We start from the raw sequence: 17,681 nt of genomic DNA on the forward strand, positions 1-17,681 counted from the left end.
ATTTTATTATTATAATGTATCTTAACACACTGGCAGCTTTTAATAAGCTGATGCGCGTGTATTTTGTGATTTGGAGAAACTATCCAATCTATTTTTAAAGGTGTTCAGAGATGGTGCACTGACTACACTTTCCGGAAGCCTATTCCAGTCTCTCCATAACATTGCAAGGGATTAGCTTTGAGAGACACATGTTCATTGCCTCATCTCTAAAATCAGGCTCTTGTACAGCCTTGCTTTCTAGTACTTACTTTAATCCCCGAATCACGCTATCACAACTCCTGGACTAGGGCTCAGAACCGACCAGTCAATGGTCTAACTAGAGGATCGCTTTAAGTTGGAGGATCACATCTCTTCTTAAGTAATAGTTATTCGCAGTTAATATTTTTGATATAATATTTACAGTGTTGTTAATGGTTTAATTTGTATTTGGTATAAAGCCATCTTATAAGACCTTTGAACCGTTTCGCCGCCCAAATTCCATCATCAAAGCAACAATTGAATCTATTTCGACAGTAGATAACTGCGGCGTTTATATTTAGTTCACAAACCCGCCGAAACATGTCTTGTGCCAAATCTTTATTGGCTGGTATGCGATTGTCGTATGTTAGATTCACCGCACACATGCTTATAATTCAACTTGTTTAAGAAAGTTTTTCCCACTGAAGTATTTCCGAACCAATTCGACTAAGGGGCCTTCAAGAAAAGAGCGTATCAATTCTTGAAAGACGGGCAACGCACTTGCAAGACTTCTGGCAATGTATATATGTATTTATTCGCTTTTACAAGAATCATATACCTTACCTACGTTTCAGAAGGCCTTTAGTAAAAAATACTTACTAGATCCACATCAAAGTGAATACATAAACCATGTATGTGTGAGTGCAAATATTTGAAATCCGATTATACGATTGTATAATTATATATAATTGTAGAACATTAAGTAATAAAATTAATTACAGTATAATTATAGTTCACAGGGTGTTCACGCGCACAGCTACGCGTGAACATCCCTAGCATGAGGGCGATTGTCTGTGGACAGCGTCCCATCCCTGAGAAGACCTGCGGGGAGCGGGCGGGCGCGAGGGGAGGGACCGAGCGGCAGCGTACGCGCCGGACGCGTCACTAGCCACCACCGCACGCTACTGAGCACACGCACTCTTACCTCGTTAATTTGTACCATTACGTTATCCAACTTAGTTTAAATGTTTTAAAGAACCTAACATGTAAAATAGTTTTTGTTTAAATAAATCACAAACAAAATTGGCGACCGTGACAGGACAAGGTGGATCCAGGAGGACGGACGCGGCCATCACCAGACATACAAGATCGCCAGTTAAGTAGTGCCATCCTATCCATTCTTTTTCCAAATACTTTCCTCCTTCGATTTGTATCGAAGCGAGCTCAATATCTGCGTGATTCGCTTACAATAGCATTTCAGTGTGCGCATGGGCTCTTGCCTACCGAGTTTGGTCCTTTATCCCTACTCGTGCATGATTGCCACATGCGTGACACTTTACTATTTTCCAGCTAATTATTTCGTAAGTTCATTATCGTAGTGTTTCCATCACTGCTAGCTTGCAATAATTTGTTTGGCATAAAATCTTTTCTTAGGCTACGCCATCTTTGGTATTTGATTTGGTACATTGCGCAATAGCACGTTTTGTGTGAAATAATTTTCCTAATGCTAAAAGCGCGAGCTTCCTAAAATCATCATTAGCATTGCAAAAATAAGGATTCTTAATTAAGGTGGGTGTGGCTAGTCATCATTTTCTCACATGTATTTACTTAATCCATTAAAATACATGCAATCGTTAAACATAAGGCCTTAAAATTGCCAAAAAACTTAAAATTAATGTCTAATAAACCATTCTCTCATAATATTTTATTTTTTCATGCCTCAATTCTTATGCTAAAATCTCTAGTGTGTCATAGATCGCCATTATTCCAACAAGTGTTTCTTCGTACGTTATTCACGTGAAACCCCCGGTGAATTCCAGGATTGATCATCTTCCTGCCCAGTGGACATTACAGCCTGCCTATCACGTGGCTGCCCTGGGCACATCGTGCCTTCCCGGGTCGTACCGAGCTCGACGTGCTGAGCTGCCACGTGCAATATCGCGAGGACTTGACCACCGTGTCAACTGGTTTGGTGCACAGATTACTTTCTCTAATTGATTGTTTGCCCTTTTTTTGAATCGTGTTTATCACAAACGTACCCCATTCTCGTACATACCTAAGTTCGTACCTAGGTACTTAATTTAAATTCGAATCATGTCTAAAGCGGATGCTGCTGATAAGTTTGAAGGCGAAGGCTCTTCTAGCGATTCAATCGAGTTTCAAAGGCTGATTAATCTGCGCCGGTCAATGAAGGGACGCTTAACTAAATTCGAAAATCACATAACACCTTTAAAATCTGCGAAACCAGGTGATCTAAGTAGTATACAGGTCAAGGAACTAATCAATCGCCTAAACAAGGTACAGTCTATGTTCTCTGAGTTCGATGAGGTAGAAAATAGGTTAGAAGCTTTGAATGATGATTCTGATGAACGTGATGATATCGAGGATAGGTTTTTTTCGTTGATATCTCTTGCTCAGGAGTTAATAGAGTCATGTTCCAAGTCTGATTCCAAACAGAGACCGAGTAGTGCTCTTTCACACCGGTCTGGTGGCAGTTGTGACCACTATGCAATCAAACTACCTACTATCAAGCTGCCTACCTTTGACGGGAACTACCTTAAGTGGCTTGAATTTAGAGACACATTCGAGTCCATGATCAATCAAAACGATTCAATTTCAGAAATAAATAAATTTCATTATTTGAGATCATCTTTAGAGGGAGGTGCAACTGTAGTCATAAAGTCAATTGAGTTCACTTCCAAAAATTATAGCTTGGCATGGAATCTCTTGTGTGAACGATACGATAACAAAAACATTTTAATCAATAACCACATAAAAGCGTTATTTAGCATGGATCCTTTATTCCGTGAATCTCACAAGGCTATTAGATATTTAATAGACACTTTCTTAAAGAACTTAAGAGCTCTCGAGAACTTAGATCAACCAACTGACAAATGGGACGTACTCATTTGTTTCATTATTTGCTCAAAATTAGATTCAGTCACCTGCAGGAAGTGGGAAGAGCATAAAAATACTTTGCCCAACTTACCGTCATTAGCAGACATGATTCTATTTCTTCGAAACCGTGCTGACATTCTTGAGACGATGTCTGCCAATAGCACTGAACGATCTAAACCTGAACCTAAAGTAGTAAGGAGTAGTGATAATAAGAGCGCATTCCTACCACGAAGTTCGAAAAGTTTCGTGTCGTCATCAAGCTCTAAACGCAAAAACATTCATAATTGTCCAATGTGTAAGCATCAGCATAGTATAGTACATTGCAACGTCTTTAAAGATTTACCTCTTAAAGTTCGGTTAGACGAAGTCGTAAAATTAAACCTTTGCTCGAACTGTCTCAGGAGGGGTCACGTTGTGGAAGACTGTCGCCTTCAAAGTACTTGTAGGGAGTGCGGAAAACGACATAACACGCTCTTGCACTCAGTCAGTGAACCAGCCGTCAAACCGGCAGCCGTTGAATCCACATTAACTTCAACAAATTCTGTGTCACTGTCCGCACAGTCTTCTAATCAGCAGGTTCTTCTATGCACTGCATTGGTCAGGGTCACTGATCCACAGAGTAAAAATACTCACCTTGCTCGAGCTCTGCTTGATGCAGGAAGTCAGTCATGCTTCATATCTGAAACCCTAAAACATAAAATGGGTATAATCAGTAATAATACAGATTCTTTATGTATATCTGGCATTAATAACGTCAAAGTTCATATAACTGACAGCTGCGAGCTAGCCATAAGCTCACTTCACCAGCACTTTAATGTCAGTCTTAAAATGTATGTAGTACCTCAAATAACTGGCTACTTACCAAATGCTCCCGTCAATGTTCGCGAACTTAACTTACCAGTTAATATTCAGTTGGCAGATCCTAAATTCTATGTTCCTTCTGACGTTGACATACTGTTGGGGGCTGGAGTCTTCTTCGACGCGATCTCTCCAAAGCAGATCAAATTAGGACAACATAAGCCCATTCTTCAAGAGTCAAAATTCGGTTGGCTAGTGGCAGGTCCTCTTCATAGTTACTCTCATAAACAAAGTAATGTCATTCATTGCAATTTCACCAAGGAAATTAGCGACAACTTAACGAAGTTCTGGAATCTTGAGGAGCTTCCACTTTCAGAACTCACTATGTCACCTGAGGATGAATTTTGCGAACATCATTTTCAGGAAACAACGAAACGTCTAGTTAACGGGCGGTTTTGTGTAAAAATGCCTTTTCGGGAATCACCAGAGCAAGCGCTTGGTAATTCATACATGATGGCCGAAAAGCGCTTCTTAAATCTTGAGAAAAAACTTGATAAAAACTCTGATCATAAAGACAAATACACTCAATTCATAAAGGAATATGAAAGGCTTGGTCATTTATCTAAAGTAGACAGACCATCATTTGGGTACTTCCTACCACATCATTGTGTAATTAGAGAAACCAGCGAAACAACAAAACTTCGTGTAGTTTTTGATGGATCCGCTAAAACTTCTTCAAAGAAATCACTTAATGACATTCAATATACAGGCCCTGTAGTACAGGATGAACTGTTTAATATCTTGATTAGATTTCGTCAACATAGGTTCGTCCTTACAGGTGACATAATGAATTTTTATCGACAGTTTTCTATAGATCCCTCTCAAAGGCATTTACAGCTGATCATCTGGCGAGACAACAAGGTTCAGCCCCTTGAAATTGCGGAATTACAAACTGTAACCTATGGCACAAATTCTGCCCCATTCCTAAGTACTAGATGTCTCAAACAGCTTGCTTTAGAATGCAATGATCCTATTGTCTCAGAAGTTATTCAAAAGGATTTTTATATTGATGACATGTTGACCGGGTCATCTTCCGAGCATGAATTGCATCATATCTATAGAAAAGTCATAGAAGTTCTTAACTCGGCATGTTTGCCTATCCATAAATTCCGAACTAACTGTCCTCAGATATTTCAACACAACACTGAAACTCAAGGCCTTGATCTTTGTAAAGAGTCTAGTGTATTGGGTGTCCTGTGGGCCCCGGACACTGACACATTACGCTTCACCCTAAATGTTGATTGTACTCAACAAAAGGTCACCAAAAGAGTAATTTTATCAAATACGTGTAAAATCTTTGACCCGCTGGGGTTAATCAGTCCCTGCACTATTGCTTTAAAAATTTTGCTACAAAGGTTGTGGCTCCTCAAGCTTGATTGGGACGATCCAGTCCCCACTGAAATAAATAATGTGTGGCAACAGATGATAGGTAGCCTTAACTCTTTACTTACAGTTAATGTTCCCAGATTCGCGCTATGCGCTTCACCCATTTCCACAGAGCTTCACTGCTTTGTAGACGCATCCCAGAATGCCTACGCTGCCTGTCTCTACCTACGTTCAGTGGACCCCAAAGGCATAATATCCACTGCATTACTCTGTGCAAAGACACGTGTTTCCCCGATAAAGCCATTAACAATACCGCGTCTTGAGCTATGCGCGGCCTTACTCGGAGCTCGCCTCACAGCTAAGGTGACGAGTGCTCTTCGGTGCGATATTGATTGTACCTATTATTGGTCTGATTCCACCATAACATTAGCGTGGATAAATTCACAACCTCAGCTTTTGAAGGCATTCGTGTGCAATCGAGTAAACGAAATTCGTGAGCTCTCAGCTCAATCTCTATCATCGTGGAGATACGTACCCACAGCTATCAACCCCGCCGACATGGCGTCGCGAGGTCTAGAACCTAGTAATTTATCAAAGTCTGATTTGTGGTGGCGCGGACCCTCCTTCCTTCTAAGTCAGGAAACGGAGTGGCCACAAGCTCCTAAATCTAAAATAAATTTATCAGAATTGAAAAACAATATTCAAGTTCATAATGCATTAAACACATCTACCTTTGTTGACTTTACTAGGTATTCAAACCCCATTCGGTTAATAAGAATATATGCCTACGTATTAAGATTTATAAGTAATTGTAAAAATAAAAATAAAAATGTTAGTCCCTTGTGCAGTAAGGAACTCAACGATTCACTCGAGCTACTGGTTAAAAATTCTCAGTATGAATCATACTCATTAATAATAAATACCTTGAATAAAGGAAATAAACTCAAACCTAAATGTTCAATTTTGCAGTTAGCTCCGTTCATTGACCAGAGTGGAATATTGCGAGTAGGTGGTCGTCTTGATAATGCGACACTTTCTTTTGAACAAAAACATCCGGCTCTGCTAGATAGTAAACATCACTTTACGAAAATACTCATGAGACACGAACATGCTCGTCTCTTTCACGCCGGCCCTCAGCTGCTCCTTAGTTCATTTAGAAAACAATACTGGCCTATAGGCGGTAGAAATTTAGCACGCAGTACAGTTCGAAAATGTATTGTTTGTACAAGATACAAGGCCAAGCCAATGGAGCCATTCATGGGAAACCTTCCTTCAAATAGGGTTTCACAATTTTATCCCTTTCAAACTTGTGGTGTTGATTTCGCGGGACCGTTCATGATTTCCAATAAAATCGGACGTGGTAATAAAATCTCAAAATGTTACCTATGTTTATTCATTTGTTTTTCTGTTAAAGCAGTCCATTTGGAAACGGTCAGCGATCTCAGCACTCAAGCGTTTATTTCAAGCCTAAAGCGATTTATCGCTAGAAGAGGCAAGCCTGATAACATTTGCTGTGATAACGGTAAAAACTTCGTGGGGGCCAACAATGAATTAGGTAGGGTAATGCGGTCAAGTCTTCGTGATCTTAAAGATTATTCCGCAAATGAGGGCATTAAATTCACCTTCAACCCACCTTATTCACCTTCACTCGGAGGTCTATGGGAGGCCGGCATAAAAAGCGCAAAGCATCACTTAAAGCGCATAGCGGGGAATACAGCATTAACTTTCGAGGAGTTGAGCACGCTTTTTACGCAAATCGAAGCGATCCTCAACTCCCGACCCCTTACTCCTTTAACATCTGACCCAAACGACCTTTCTCCTCTCACCCCAGGGCACTTCATCATCGGACGGCCGCTGACGTCACTGCCATCACCTCCAGCATCCGACTTGAAGACACGCATCCGCTGTCGATACCGAATGATCGAGGGACTGCGCCAACACTTCTGGGCACGGTGGAGAAACGAATACCTACTAGAACTCCAACAGCGGTACAAAGGACGCCATCATGAGCGAAATCTTCAAGAAGGAGACCTCGTCGTCTTCAAGGAAGATGGTCTCCCTCCTCTCAAATGGAGAATCGGACGAGCCGTGCGTCTTTACATGGGCTCTGACAACGTCTGCAGGGTGGCCGACTTCATGACGTTCCGAGGAATTGAACGACGAGCCGTAAACAAGGTCTGCCTACTACCACTTGAGAATGACATCATCACAGAAGAGGAGAACAAGGATCTTGAAAGTTGATCTTTCAAGGCCGCCGAAGATGTTCACGCGCACAGCTACGCGTGAACATCCCTAGCATGAGGGCGATTGTCTGTGGACAGCGTCCCATCCCTGAGAAGACCTGCGGGGAGCGGGCGGGCGCGAGGGGAGGGACCGAGCGGCAGCGTACGCGCCGGACGCGTCACTAGCCACCACCGCACGCTACTGAGCACACGCACTCTTACCTCGTTAATTTGTACCATTACGTTATCCAACTTAGTTTAAATGTTTTAAAGAACCTAACATGTAAAATAGTTTTTGTTTAAATAAATCACAAACACAGGGATAACCTCGAAACCTAAATAACGATACAAAAAATCTTAACGATTTATAAACGATGATTACAAATGCGCGCCATTTGTCCTCAGATACGACGACTTCAAGAAAAGAGTGTACCATTTCCTGAAAGGCCGGCAACACACCCGCAAGCCATGGGCGGAGGCTGTCATTTAAAAAAAAAGCCTGCTGGTTTGCCTCCTGTCCCATAACAAAATAGGAAGGGATCGCACTGTTAACACATCGATTTTCGAATAATAATAATAATTTATTCCTTGAAACAATCATCCATTTTTACAAAATATTAAAATTTCACACATACACTTAAAATATTATACAATTTTTTAAGGACCTCTTATAGACTATAGGCCTCCTCCAACTGGCTCCATCTCTATCTATCTATAGCACACATACCTATATCGATTATTGATATATATAACTTCACGGAGGCAGGCCCAAAATATAGGGTCACAGTCAGGTACAGAAGTCACACATAGTACCGAATACCGATTCTTTATTTTTATACAAAAAATGTTTTAAGAGAAAAGGTCGCTATCACAAATTTAAATTGTGTGATAACTGTAAATGACAGTATTTAAATACTATAAATGATAAAACACGTAATTTAGCGTGTTTACGGACACTCTTATCCTTATCAATGTCTTTGTGTTCCCCGGTCGACACTCCTTATTGGCAGATGTACATGTTATTTACAATGAAGCACTGAGTACTATTCCGATGTCATGTTCGTTAAACGGGAAACAAAATATTAATATACAAAGTATACATGCAACAGCAGGTATACCCCATAATTTAATTAGCTGTACTGACTTCATTGGGTCCGGAATCGAGTTTAATCAGCTTTTTATAGAACGGGCTGGCGGGCAGGGGTTCATGTATTACGTAAGCACTATAGGGGGAGGGGGTCTTTGATTTTCTTATTTGATGATTACGTCAACTCATTGTCTATGCTTGAAAACGAAATGCATTTTCGAGAATCCCAACAAAAAAATAATACGTTTATGTACTATTATTTTTGAGAGATTTGCTTATTTTTGCTGACAAGAGGGGGAGGGGGATAAATTGCAGTAAATATGGTTACGAAATACTTGAACGACCGCCAGGAGGCTGACCTGATGTTTAGTAATACTACCCATGGACACTCAATGCCAGAGGCTCGCGTGTGTTGCCGGCCTTTTAAGAATTGGTACGCTTTTTACGTATTGGTTCGGAAAACCTCGCGGGTATCCGGTCCCAAATAGTGGTGGTGCGCGTGCAAAAACGCTAAGTTGTGGAATGACGGATGGTGAGGTGATATGGGTGGTATTTCATATTCTGCCTCGACATTCGATGAGACTCAGCTGGATACATTTTCGAACAATTCGTCTACACACTCTCCAAAACAATTTCAACTAATAATTGACGAGAGCAACGAACTTTTAAATTAAGTATCTGTTAAAAACAGGAAAAAACATTACAAATTAAAATCTAGATTTTATTCCAAACAATCATGGTAAATTTATCAATTTAATAAGCCGCATTATTAAAAATTTATATCTCTAAATAAAGTCCAAATTTTAAACTACTTTTATTCATATAAACATCACTATTTCCGTTACTATAACTTATCAATCAACTATAACAACATCTAATTAAAAATAAATTAACGAAACTAGAACGAAGGGCTTTGTAGGTCAAAGAAACGTGTTGAACGAACAATGTTATTAATTCTATAGTCTATTTCTAACTTTCCATTTATAAACTAAAATGAAAGAGAATTAATTTTGTAATGGTTTAAATAAATATAAAACTAGTTGCTAGTTTTTAGGCCTCAGATTCCTGTATCCGTTTCGTCTTCATTTGTTTTTTCTAATAATTTCGATGAGCCTTCTTTGTCTAACACATGACGTCCACATTTTCCTTCGCCGTGCGAGTGTTAAATGCGCACATAGACAAAATCTGTCTGATCAGAAGTTTGATGCACAGAATCCACCACCTCAGGAATAAGAGTCAACGCTTAAGCCACGAGCCATCTTAGAAAATCTTAGCTAAAAATATCGCATTTTAATATCACTGCAAAAAAATATTACTTACTATGTAGTCTTGGCGACCATGGCTTATTAACATACATAGAATATAGCATCGAGGTACTAGGATCCGACAGAAATGGCGGAGATTAATTCTAATAAAATATAATTCAATTTAATGTATACAATTTTTCTACACTAACCAAATTTTTAATGTCACATTTTTATCAATATTAAGTAGTTAATAATGTTAACAAATCATTGCAGTGTAAGTATTTATAAACAATAATAAAAGTTATGTTTGTAGATATTTTAATCAGCTCTTTTGGACCTCACAGCTATTAAATATTATAAATGTATGGAACATACATTGTTTTATGACTTCAAATGATGACTGCGTTTTAGTTGTATTTATTTTTTGTTATATTATTATTTGTTTTGTACTATAAGCTTCTGTATCAAGAATTGAGACAATTGCAGCATATTTTACATTAATTATATTAAAATATACAAAAATACCAAGAATATATAAATACACGACATAACCTATGTTTCAGAATGTAAATAAACAGTTAAAAACAATCAAAGTCTTAGTAAAGAGTACAGAAATTTTGGAAAGCATTAAGCCTAATTAAGTGAACTTTTCTTCAGCGTGCGACTCTATCTTTAAAGTTCCCCGGCCACTTATGGACTTTCTGTCCATACCCATCTAACACTCCTTAGTACCGTGAAGGAAAGCACCTTCTTGTCTATGAAATAAAACTAATCAAAGAATAATGAGGATGGATTCTGTGGCTAAGCTATTTAGAATTGTAGTGGATTTGGATTATTATTTAATAATAAAATACTTACCATTTAATGGCACTGTTTCGAAAGTTGGCTGTTGGGGGGTTCGGCTCTTACCTGTTGAAAAAAAAAAGATTTATTTATTTATTTATTTATTTATTTATTTATTTAATAACAGCACAATGGCCAAACTTAGACTAAAAAACAATAAACAATACAATAAAATACAATTAAGATTTACAACACAGGGTAGCATTACCCCCTTATTCCCTCCAGGTACACTCTGAAAGCACAGTATACCTCCCCCATAAGCTTCCCAAACAGGTCGCTCTCCGGTGAAGAGTCGAGAAACCCATTAAGCAGTGAGAGTAGCCGGGGAATGGGAGCTTGTTGTCGCTGGACAGTGCGAGCCGAACGCACAGCGAAAAGGTTATGTTTCCGGCAGCGGCAATATTTGTCCGGGACGTATAGCCTCATGATCTCTCCCAGCAAGTATGCGCTTTCCGTTTCATTCTTAATTACACTCAAACCAAACCTGACCACCGAAAAATCCCTACGAAGCTCTAATGAATTATACCCTAACACCCCCATCAAGAACTTTGTAGGGTAGAGGTAAGGAAAGAAATTGTATCTTCTTTTATACAGATTTCTCAGGAACTTCTTTTGAACTCGTTCAATCATATCCCCATAATACCTTTCATAAGGGGACCATATGACGCAGCTGGTTTCGAGAATTGGTCTTACTAATGATGAATATAGCACCCTAGTGGCAGTGTCCGTCAGACCAACCGAATTTCGCAGGACAAACCCTAATCTCCTAAAAGCAGCATCCGTAATCGTCCGAATATGCTCCGCAAATGAAAGATCGGGCACGAAAAGGACACCCAAGTCGCGGACTCTGTCTACGCGCCTAATAACTTTCGATCCTATGCCATAGTCGCAGAGTATTTTATTCGGAGAGGCACTAAAGGTCATCACTTCACATTTGTCATAGTTGAATTGGAGTTTATTTAATTCACTCCAATGCAGCAGTTCATCCAAATCAAGTTGCATACACAGACGATCATTGTCAGTCTCAATTATTTTAAAGACCTTAACGTCGTCAGCAAATAATAGTATTTTGGAATATTTGATAACGCTTGGAAGGTCGTTAATCATTATTAAAAATAGCAACGGTCCCAGGTTTGAACCCTGGCTAATACCAGAAATTGTCGGATAAGGCTGCGAGATATATTGTCCATATTTAACATATTGGTTACGATTTGATAGGTAACTAGAAAAAAACTTAAGCAGAACAGGTCCACACCCAATTGCGGCCAGCTTTTGGAGAAGAATGTCGTTGTCTACTCTATCAAACGCTTTGTGGAAATCCAAATACACTACATCCACCTGACACCGCCTATCAATTTCACGCGATACCATGTCAGCCAAAGTCAATAGATTAGTATTAACTGATCTGCGTGGAAGAAAGGCGTGCTGGCAAGGAGTGATGTGGGGAATGCATTTAGGCAACATTAATGAGTGTAAGGACATTTCAAACACCTTCGCCAGCGTACACAGAATCGCGATAGGCCTGTAGTTTTCAGCTCTGCTTCTACAATCAGCTTTAGGAACTGGGGTCACGCGGGATGTCTTCCATAACGTTGGGTAGACCCCTGAATATAAAATAATATTGAAAATATGCGATATAGGTAATATTAAATATTCTGCCAGTCCTTTAATTATATAAGCCGGAATCATATCTGGACCCGGAGGTGTATTAGATTTTAGTTTATTTACACTACGCATAATAACTTCTGTTTCGAAATTTTTGATATCAAAATGATTAGAGTATGCTTTTGGATTATGATTGGCAGTTTCTGGAATTAGTTTCGGGTGATCTGCCAGAAATACCGATTTAAAGTGACTAGCAAATGCCTCTGCCGCGTCACAACCATAATATTCAACATCATTATAAGAAATTGCAGACTCTTTAGCTTTTGGGTTTCTAAGAGAACGAATATATTGCCAAAATTGCGTAGGTTTATTAACCAAATTTAATGAGATGGTATGTAAATAGTTAATGTTAGCTTTGCGAATGTCATTCTTAATGATTGACCTAAGACGTTTAAATTCTAAACACGCGTTATTATCATTAAGAAATTTCCACTGCCAATGGAGCTGCGCTTTAGTTCTTAACTTAGTGATGATTTCATTATTAAAATATACAGGGTAGACCCTTTGTTTAGTTAACTTTCGAATTTTTCTAGGAAAACATTGATCAAAAGAGCTATATAGAATGCTATTAAAATGTTCCACCGCTTCGTCGACATCATCAATAGCAAGTAATTCACTCCAGTCTACGTCCTCAAGAATATAAAATAATGACAAAAAATTTCCTTTATTAAAGTTCCATTCATTTACGTTAGTAATATTCGATGGTTCACGGGTTTGCGCAGGCTGGTAAAAATTGTAATTAAGAGTTACTTTTAAGGGTGGATGATGAGCGTCAATTCGGGATAACTCATCACCTGAATCTACCGCTACCACATTCACACTGCTGTAACTCGACTCTTCACCGGTAAGGACTGCATCTAATACCCTGCCGTTCTTATTCAATATTTTATTGAACTGAGTTAAGCCCATTTCAGCAAGGAAACAGTTAAAATTCATTATACAACTTTCACTACAGCTATAAAAATTGAAATCTCCTAATATTAAAATCTTATTGCTATTACTAACTACCTTTACAATATTACTTACATGATCAAACCAGTTTATATACAATTTTTCAGAAGTTGAAGGTGGTAAATATACAACACAAACGTATACGTACTGGCCCATAAAATTAAACCTAGCCCAAATATCTTCAACATCGCTGCTTTCATATTCAGGTAAACGCTATAAATACTTTGCTAATTTCATATCAAAAAGAATGGTAAACATCTACCAAACTGAATAACAAGGTAATATTTATTTATATAATTACATTTTAAAATACTTTATACAAAAACATTGATATAAAAAAAGGAGGTTACATAAGTTATTAGGCAACGGACAGTCTTATTGTTAACAAGCAATAATTAAATTATTTTTTCCTGGCAACCCTAGTATGGAAAAATAAAATAAGGAACGCCTGCGGAGGGTAAAGTACAAGAAGTGCATAAATAATAAACAATAAAACATCTAAAAAAACTAAAACAAAAGTAAAATAAAAAAATAACATTAAAAATGTATGCGTGTATGCTAATCTTAGGGTTAATGAGTCATAATTAATATATATAATTAGCTAATTACGAGGCAGAAGATAATTCAAAAATAATATTTTTACATAAATATAAATACTGAGCTCGTCTGATATCAAGAGGTAAGGAGGTAATATACGTAAAAACAATTTTTATCTCAATATCACATAGATTATTAGGATTTTAAGCATGATTAAATCAGTTACCGACGCAGTTAGAAACATTTTGGTTAAACGTAAGAGCGACACGAAGTTTCGCATGAGATTTTTACGGTCAATTTAAATTTTCTAACATGACATTCATTACGTCGACGTACGTACGGTATATGATATTGAACTTATGATTGACACTAACAACTCAAAAACAGTTATTTGGTAACAACAAACATGAATGTGGGCCGTGCTTAAACACGTTTTTCTTTATATTTTGGCGGTTGTAGATGCAATGCCAGAGTATGTGGTATAATAATTGTGAGTGATTACGTACTATGAGAAATTTTCACAATAGCAGTACCCTTTTTTAAGGTTTTCACTAGTTACTAGATGACCTAATGAACTTCGTATGACCTACATATATTTGTGTCAAAACTTAATACAACATTTTTAAAACAGACCAAAGCGATCGTTCATACTACAGTTATGAAACACAAATTTCTGAAAATAACAATATGACAGCCAAGTGAGAACTTTTTATTTCCAAAACGACATAAAAACGACGTAAATATTACCCGGTTTGGAACAGGTTTTATTGAAAAAACCCGTTTTAGTATTTTCCTTTCCCTGAACTTCCATAATTATTTCAAAATCATAATTAGCCAAATCGGTCCAGCCATTCTCGAGTTTTAGCGAGACAAACAAACAGTAATTCATTTATATATATATATGTGTGTGTGTGTATAGATTCAACTAGGTATAATTTTAAGACTGCTGGGTCTGCAAGCCCGTCAAGTTGTGGTATAAATACGAAAATCCATATTATTTGGCAAAAATATTTTTAAATATATTATAGGTACTATATTTATTAGAAAAAAGTCATATTACATCAACCGATAAACAAAACATCAATTTCCTTCTCATTTCGACATACAACGATATATTTCGGAATCGAGACAGTAATGTAGAAAAGCGCCCTCTAGGCTATGTGTACACAAATCATGGGGTGCTTTAGCAAAACCGCTCAATTCTGGAGTAAATTATAGCCGATTTTGCAAAGGCCAGCTGAGACAATTGCCAGCGGTACTTTTGTGCGGCCTCGGCCTTTCATTGTGTGATCTATTTCCGATTGTGGAACAAAATACATGTTTGCACGATATTTAAAGTAACTTTCGTGCTTGTAACTTTAAGCGTGATACTTCAGAATAGAAGAGTGGCAGAAATCATTATTGAATTATCGAAACTGTAGCACCATAAAGGCACACAGAAGGAAATATCACGTAGCCGTTTACCAAATGGACCGACCAGATGGACAGATCAAGTGAAAGACTCTTCCTCAAAACTGGACACTGTAAGGAGAGAGACAGAAACCAATGGAAACAGATATTCCGCTCCAGATATTTCCTTTCTGACCATGACGCTTAGACATGAGCTACTGAAGAGAGAGAGAGAGAGCATCTTCTGCATGTTAGTTATTTCGACTATGTATTTGCGTGTTGTTCCTACGAGAGTAAGTGCGTGCTCCTACTTCACCATGCCTCCTGCTGATAGAGGACAAATCTTTGTTTTTAATTTATTTTATCAGTATTTATTACTTAAGATGTCATGTGGAACATGGTATAATATAAACGTTGCGTAAAACAAAAAACATGGCGATTAAAAAGACTGGCGGAGAGTTTATTGCCTTCTCTTCCGTTCTACGCCCTTGATTTAAGATCTGGCAGTAAATGTAAAATTTAAAGCATTTCATATATAATATATATATACATATATTATATTAAGTGTACATTGTCTTACCTATATGAATAAATAAATGATTTTGACTTTGACTTTCACTGATAACTTTCCTGGCAAACCGAAACAAGTGTTTTGCCGATCAAATTTAGGACCGTCAGGTGCGCGGGTCATAGAAACAGCAATGACTAGACTAAAGTTGGAATAACAATAAAGCCTTTTCCCCCAAGGGGTAGGCAGAGACCACGGGTCTACTTTCTACTGTCCTGACATACCTCGCTTGCTTCTTCTACCTTCATTCACCATACTCGTTGGTTATGGGTACTTTTAACTGGTCCCTTCTCTTGTACCTATTGAATTTTGTCCAGGTACGACAAGGCCTACTCAACCAGACTTTACCTGCCACGGTTGCATAGTATATTATACTTGTCAACATCTTTCATATTATTGGTGTCAATTCAAACAAATTTAACAATTAATAAAAAACCGATATTGCATTATTAAATATATAACATCTTTACATATTCATTGTGTATGAGTTCTGTCATGGTTGTATTTTTGGCATTTAAAACTTTATAACAATCTTCTAAAGATATTATAATGTTCTTGGTAGTTCTTAAAAAAGGTTAAAATCGTGAGAAAAACAGGTTTATTAAAATATCCTCTTCCTAACCTTGACTTTTATGTTAAGATCGTGATAAGACATTTAACAAATAATGCTCTTCGTGAAGATCTGTCACATTTTAATAGCCAGAGACATATATATATCTATTACGTTTATATTTTTTACTACGCACTTTTGTCTTTAGTAAAATATGAAAAATATTTAAAATAAAATAACTTTAAAATTTGAATAATCGTTTCGCGGGTTCGCTGGTACGTCGCCAATTGGTTACCAAAAAATATTATAATAATTTATGGTTCTAATTTATGTTTGTTTGGTGGTGTTTGAACATCTATTATAATGGTTGCAGCTCCTTACAAACGTTGTGTAAAACAAAAACTTGGCGATTAAAAAGAGTGGCGGAGAGTTTATTGCCAGTTCTTCTCTTCCGTTCTAAGCCCTTGTTTGAGAACTGGCAGTAAATGTAAAATTAGAAACATTTAATGTATATTTCTTTTTTTTTTGACGTTCATAAGTGTACATTACCTACATGAATAAATGATTTTTGTTTTTTTTTTTTTGTTATTAGCTTATCTAAAAACCCGCTGGTTAGGATTGAAAATTTGTAATGGACTATTTATCAAGCGAATCACGCTACCACCGAATTAACTACTGACACCGCTAATAAAATATGAAACAAACTTACATAAAATCTTATATACACAGTACCTAGGTCTATCGCTAATGGGATCTTTGGCCTTCACCCACGCTTTTGATAGGAGTTAACTTTATGGGTCTAATGTCAGGTAGATATTGAAGCATTATTTAACTGAATTTTAAGCATGTGTATTTTTGTCGTGTTTACGAGTATATACAAAGTAACTTGAATGATAAGATATTAAATGGCTATTTTAAGTTCCAGGATATTTATTATATATATAATAATATTACTAATAGACTAAAAAAACAAAAAAGCTCTTATTATTTTAGATTAAAGTTTGTGATTCTATAATTTTTTTCATAAGATTTGGTTATACACTTCTTGCATTTTACGCATCATATTTCTTTTTTAGTTTTTTTCCCTTTCTAGGGTTGTCTGGAAGATATCGCTTGTTACTGAAAAAGCCGCCCGTTGCTTACATACGTTATAATTTTTATGTATAACTAACATATTTATTGATTGTAAAATAACATAATTATTTGTTTTTCTATAACTGTAACGAAGTATAAATAAATAAATAAAAAAGTAAAAGAGAATCAATAGACGTACAACCTTTTTAGATGGACCACAGATATGTATATGTTCAAACGATTGATAAATGCGCTCATAGAAAGAAACTCCATGGGTAGTCCATTGAAA

The 17,681-nt window shown here is 37.3% G+C and overlaps 2 protein-coding genes across 9 annotated transcripts in view; one reads left to right on the forward strand and one right to left on the reverse strand.

Moving 5' to 3' along the window:
• LOC125049319 (rho GTPase-activating protein 21) overlaps positions 1-17,681 on the reverse strand; it is a 370,956-nt gene that overhangs the window by 301,923 nt on the left and 51,352 nt on the right. For 7 of the 8 annotated variants that reach the window (XM_047648470.1, XM_047648474.1, XM_047648472.1 and 4 more), the window contains exon 3: positions 10,674-10,724. The exons of the other annotated variant lie outside the window; for it this stretch is intronic. In XM_047648470.1, coding sequence (XP_047504426.1) covers positions 10,674-10,724 — 51 coding nt within the window. The remainder of the gene's footprint in view (positions 1-10,673; positions 10,725-17,681) is intronic. 8 annotated transcript variants of the gene reach the window in all.
• On the forward strand, positions 996-7,798 carry LOC125049318. The gene is made up of 2 exons (XM_047648467.1): positions 996-1,746; positions 1,998-7,798. The coding sequence occupies exon 2, from the start codon at positions 2,272-2,274 to the stop codon at positions 7,498-7,500; it is 5,229 nt and encodes a 1,742-aa protein (XP_047504423.1). The 5' UTR covers positions 996-1,746; positions 1,998-2,271; the 3' UTR covers positions 7,501-7,798.

Source organism: Pieris napi, chromosome 5 (genome assembly GCF_905475465.1).
Source record: "Pieris napi chromosome 5, ilPieNapi1.2, whole genome shotgun sequence".
NCBI classification, from domain to species: domain Eukaryota; kingdom Metazoa; phylum Arthropoda; class Insecta; order Lepidoptera; family Pieridae; genus Pieris; species Pieris napi.

Excerpts from the sequence above, each read along its gene's own strand:
- LOC125049318 (XM_047648467.1), top strand. The coding sequence starts at position 2,272 with ATGTCTAAAGCGGATGCTGCTGATAAGTTTGAAGGCGAAGGCTCTTCT.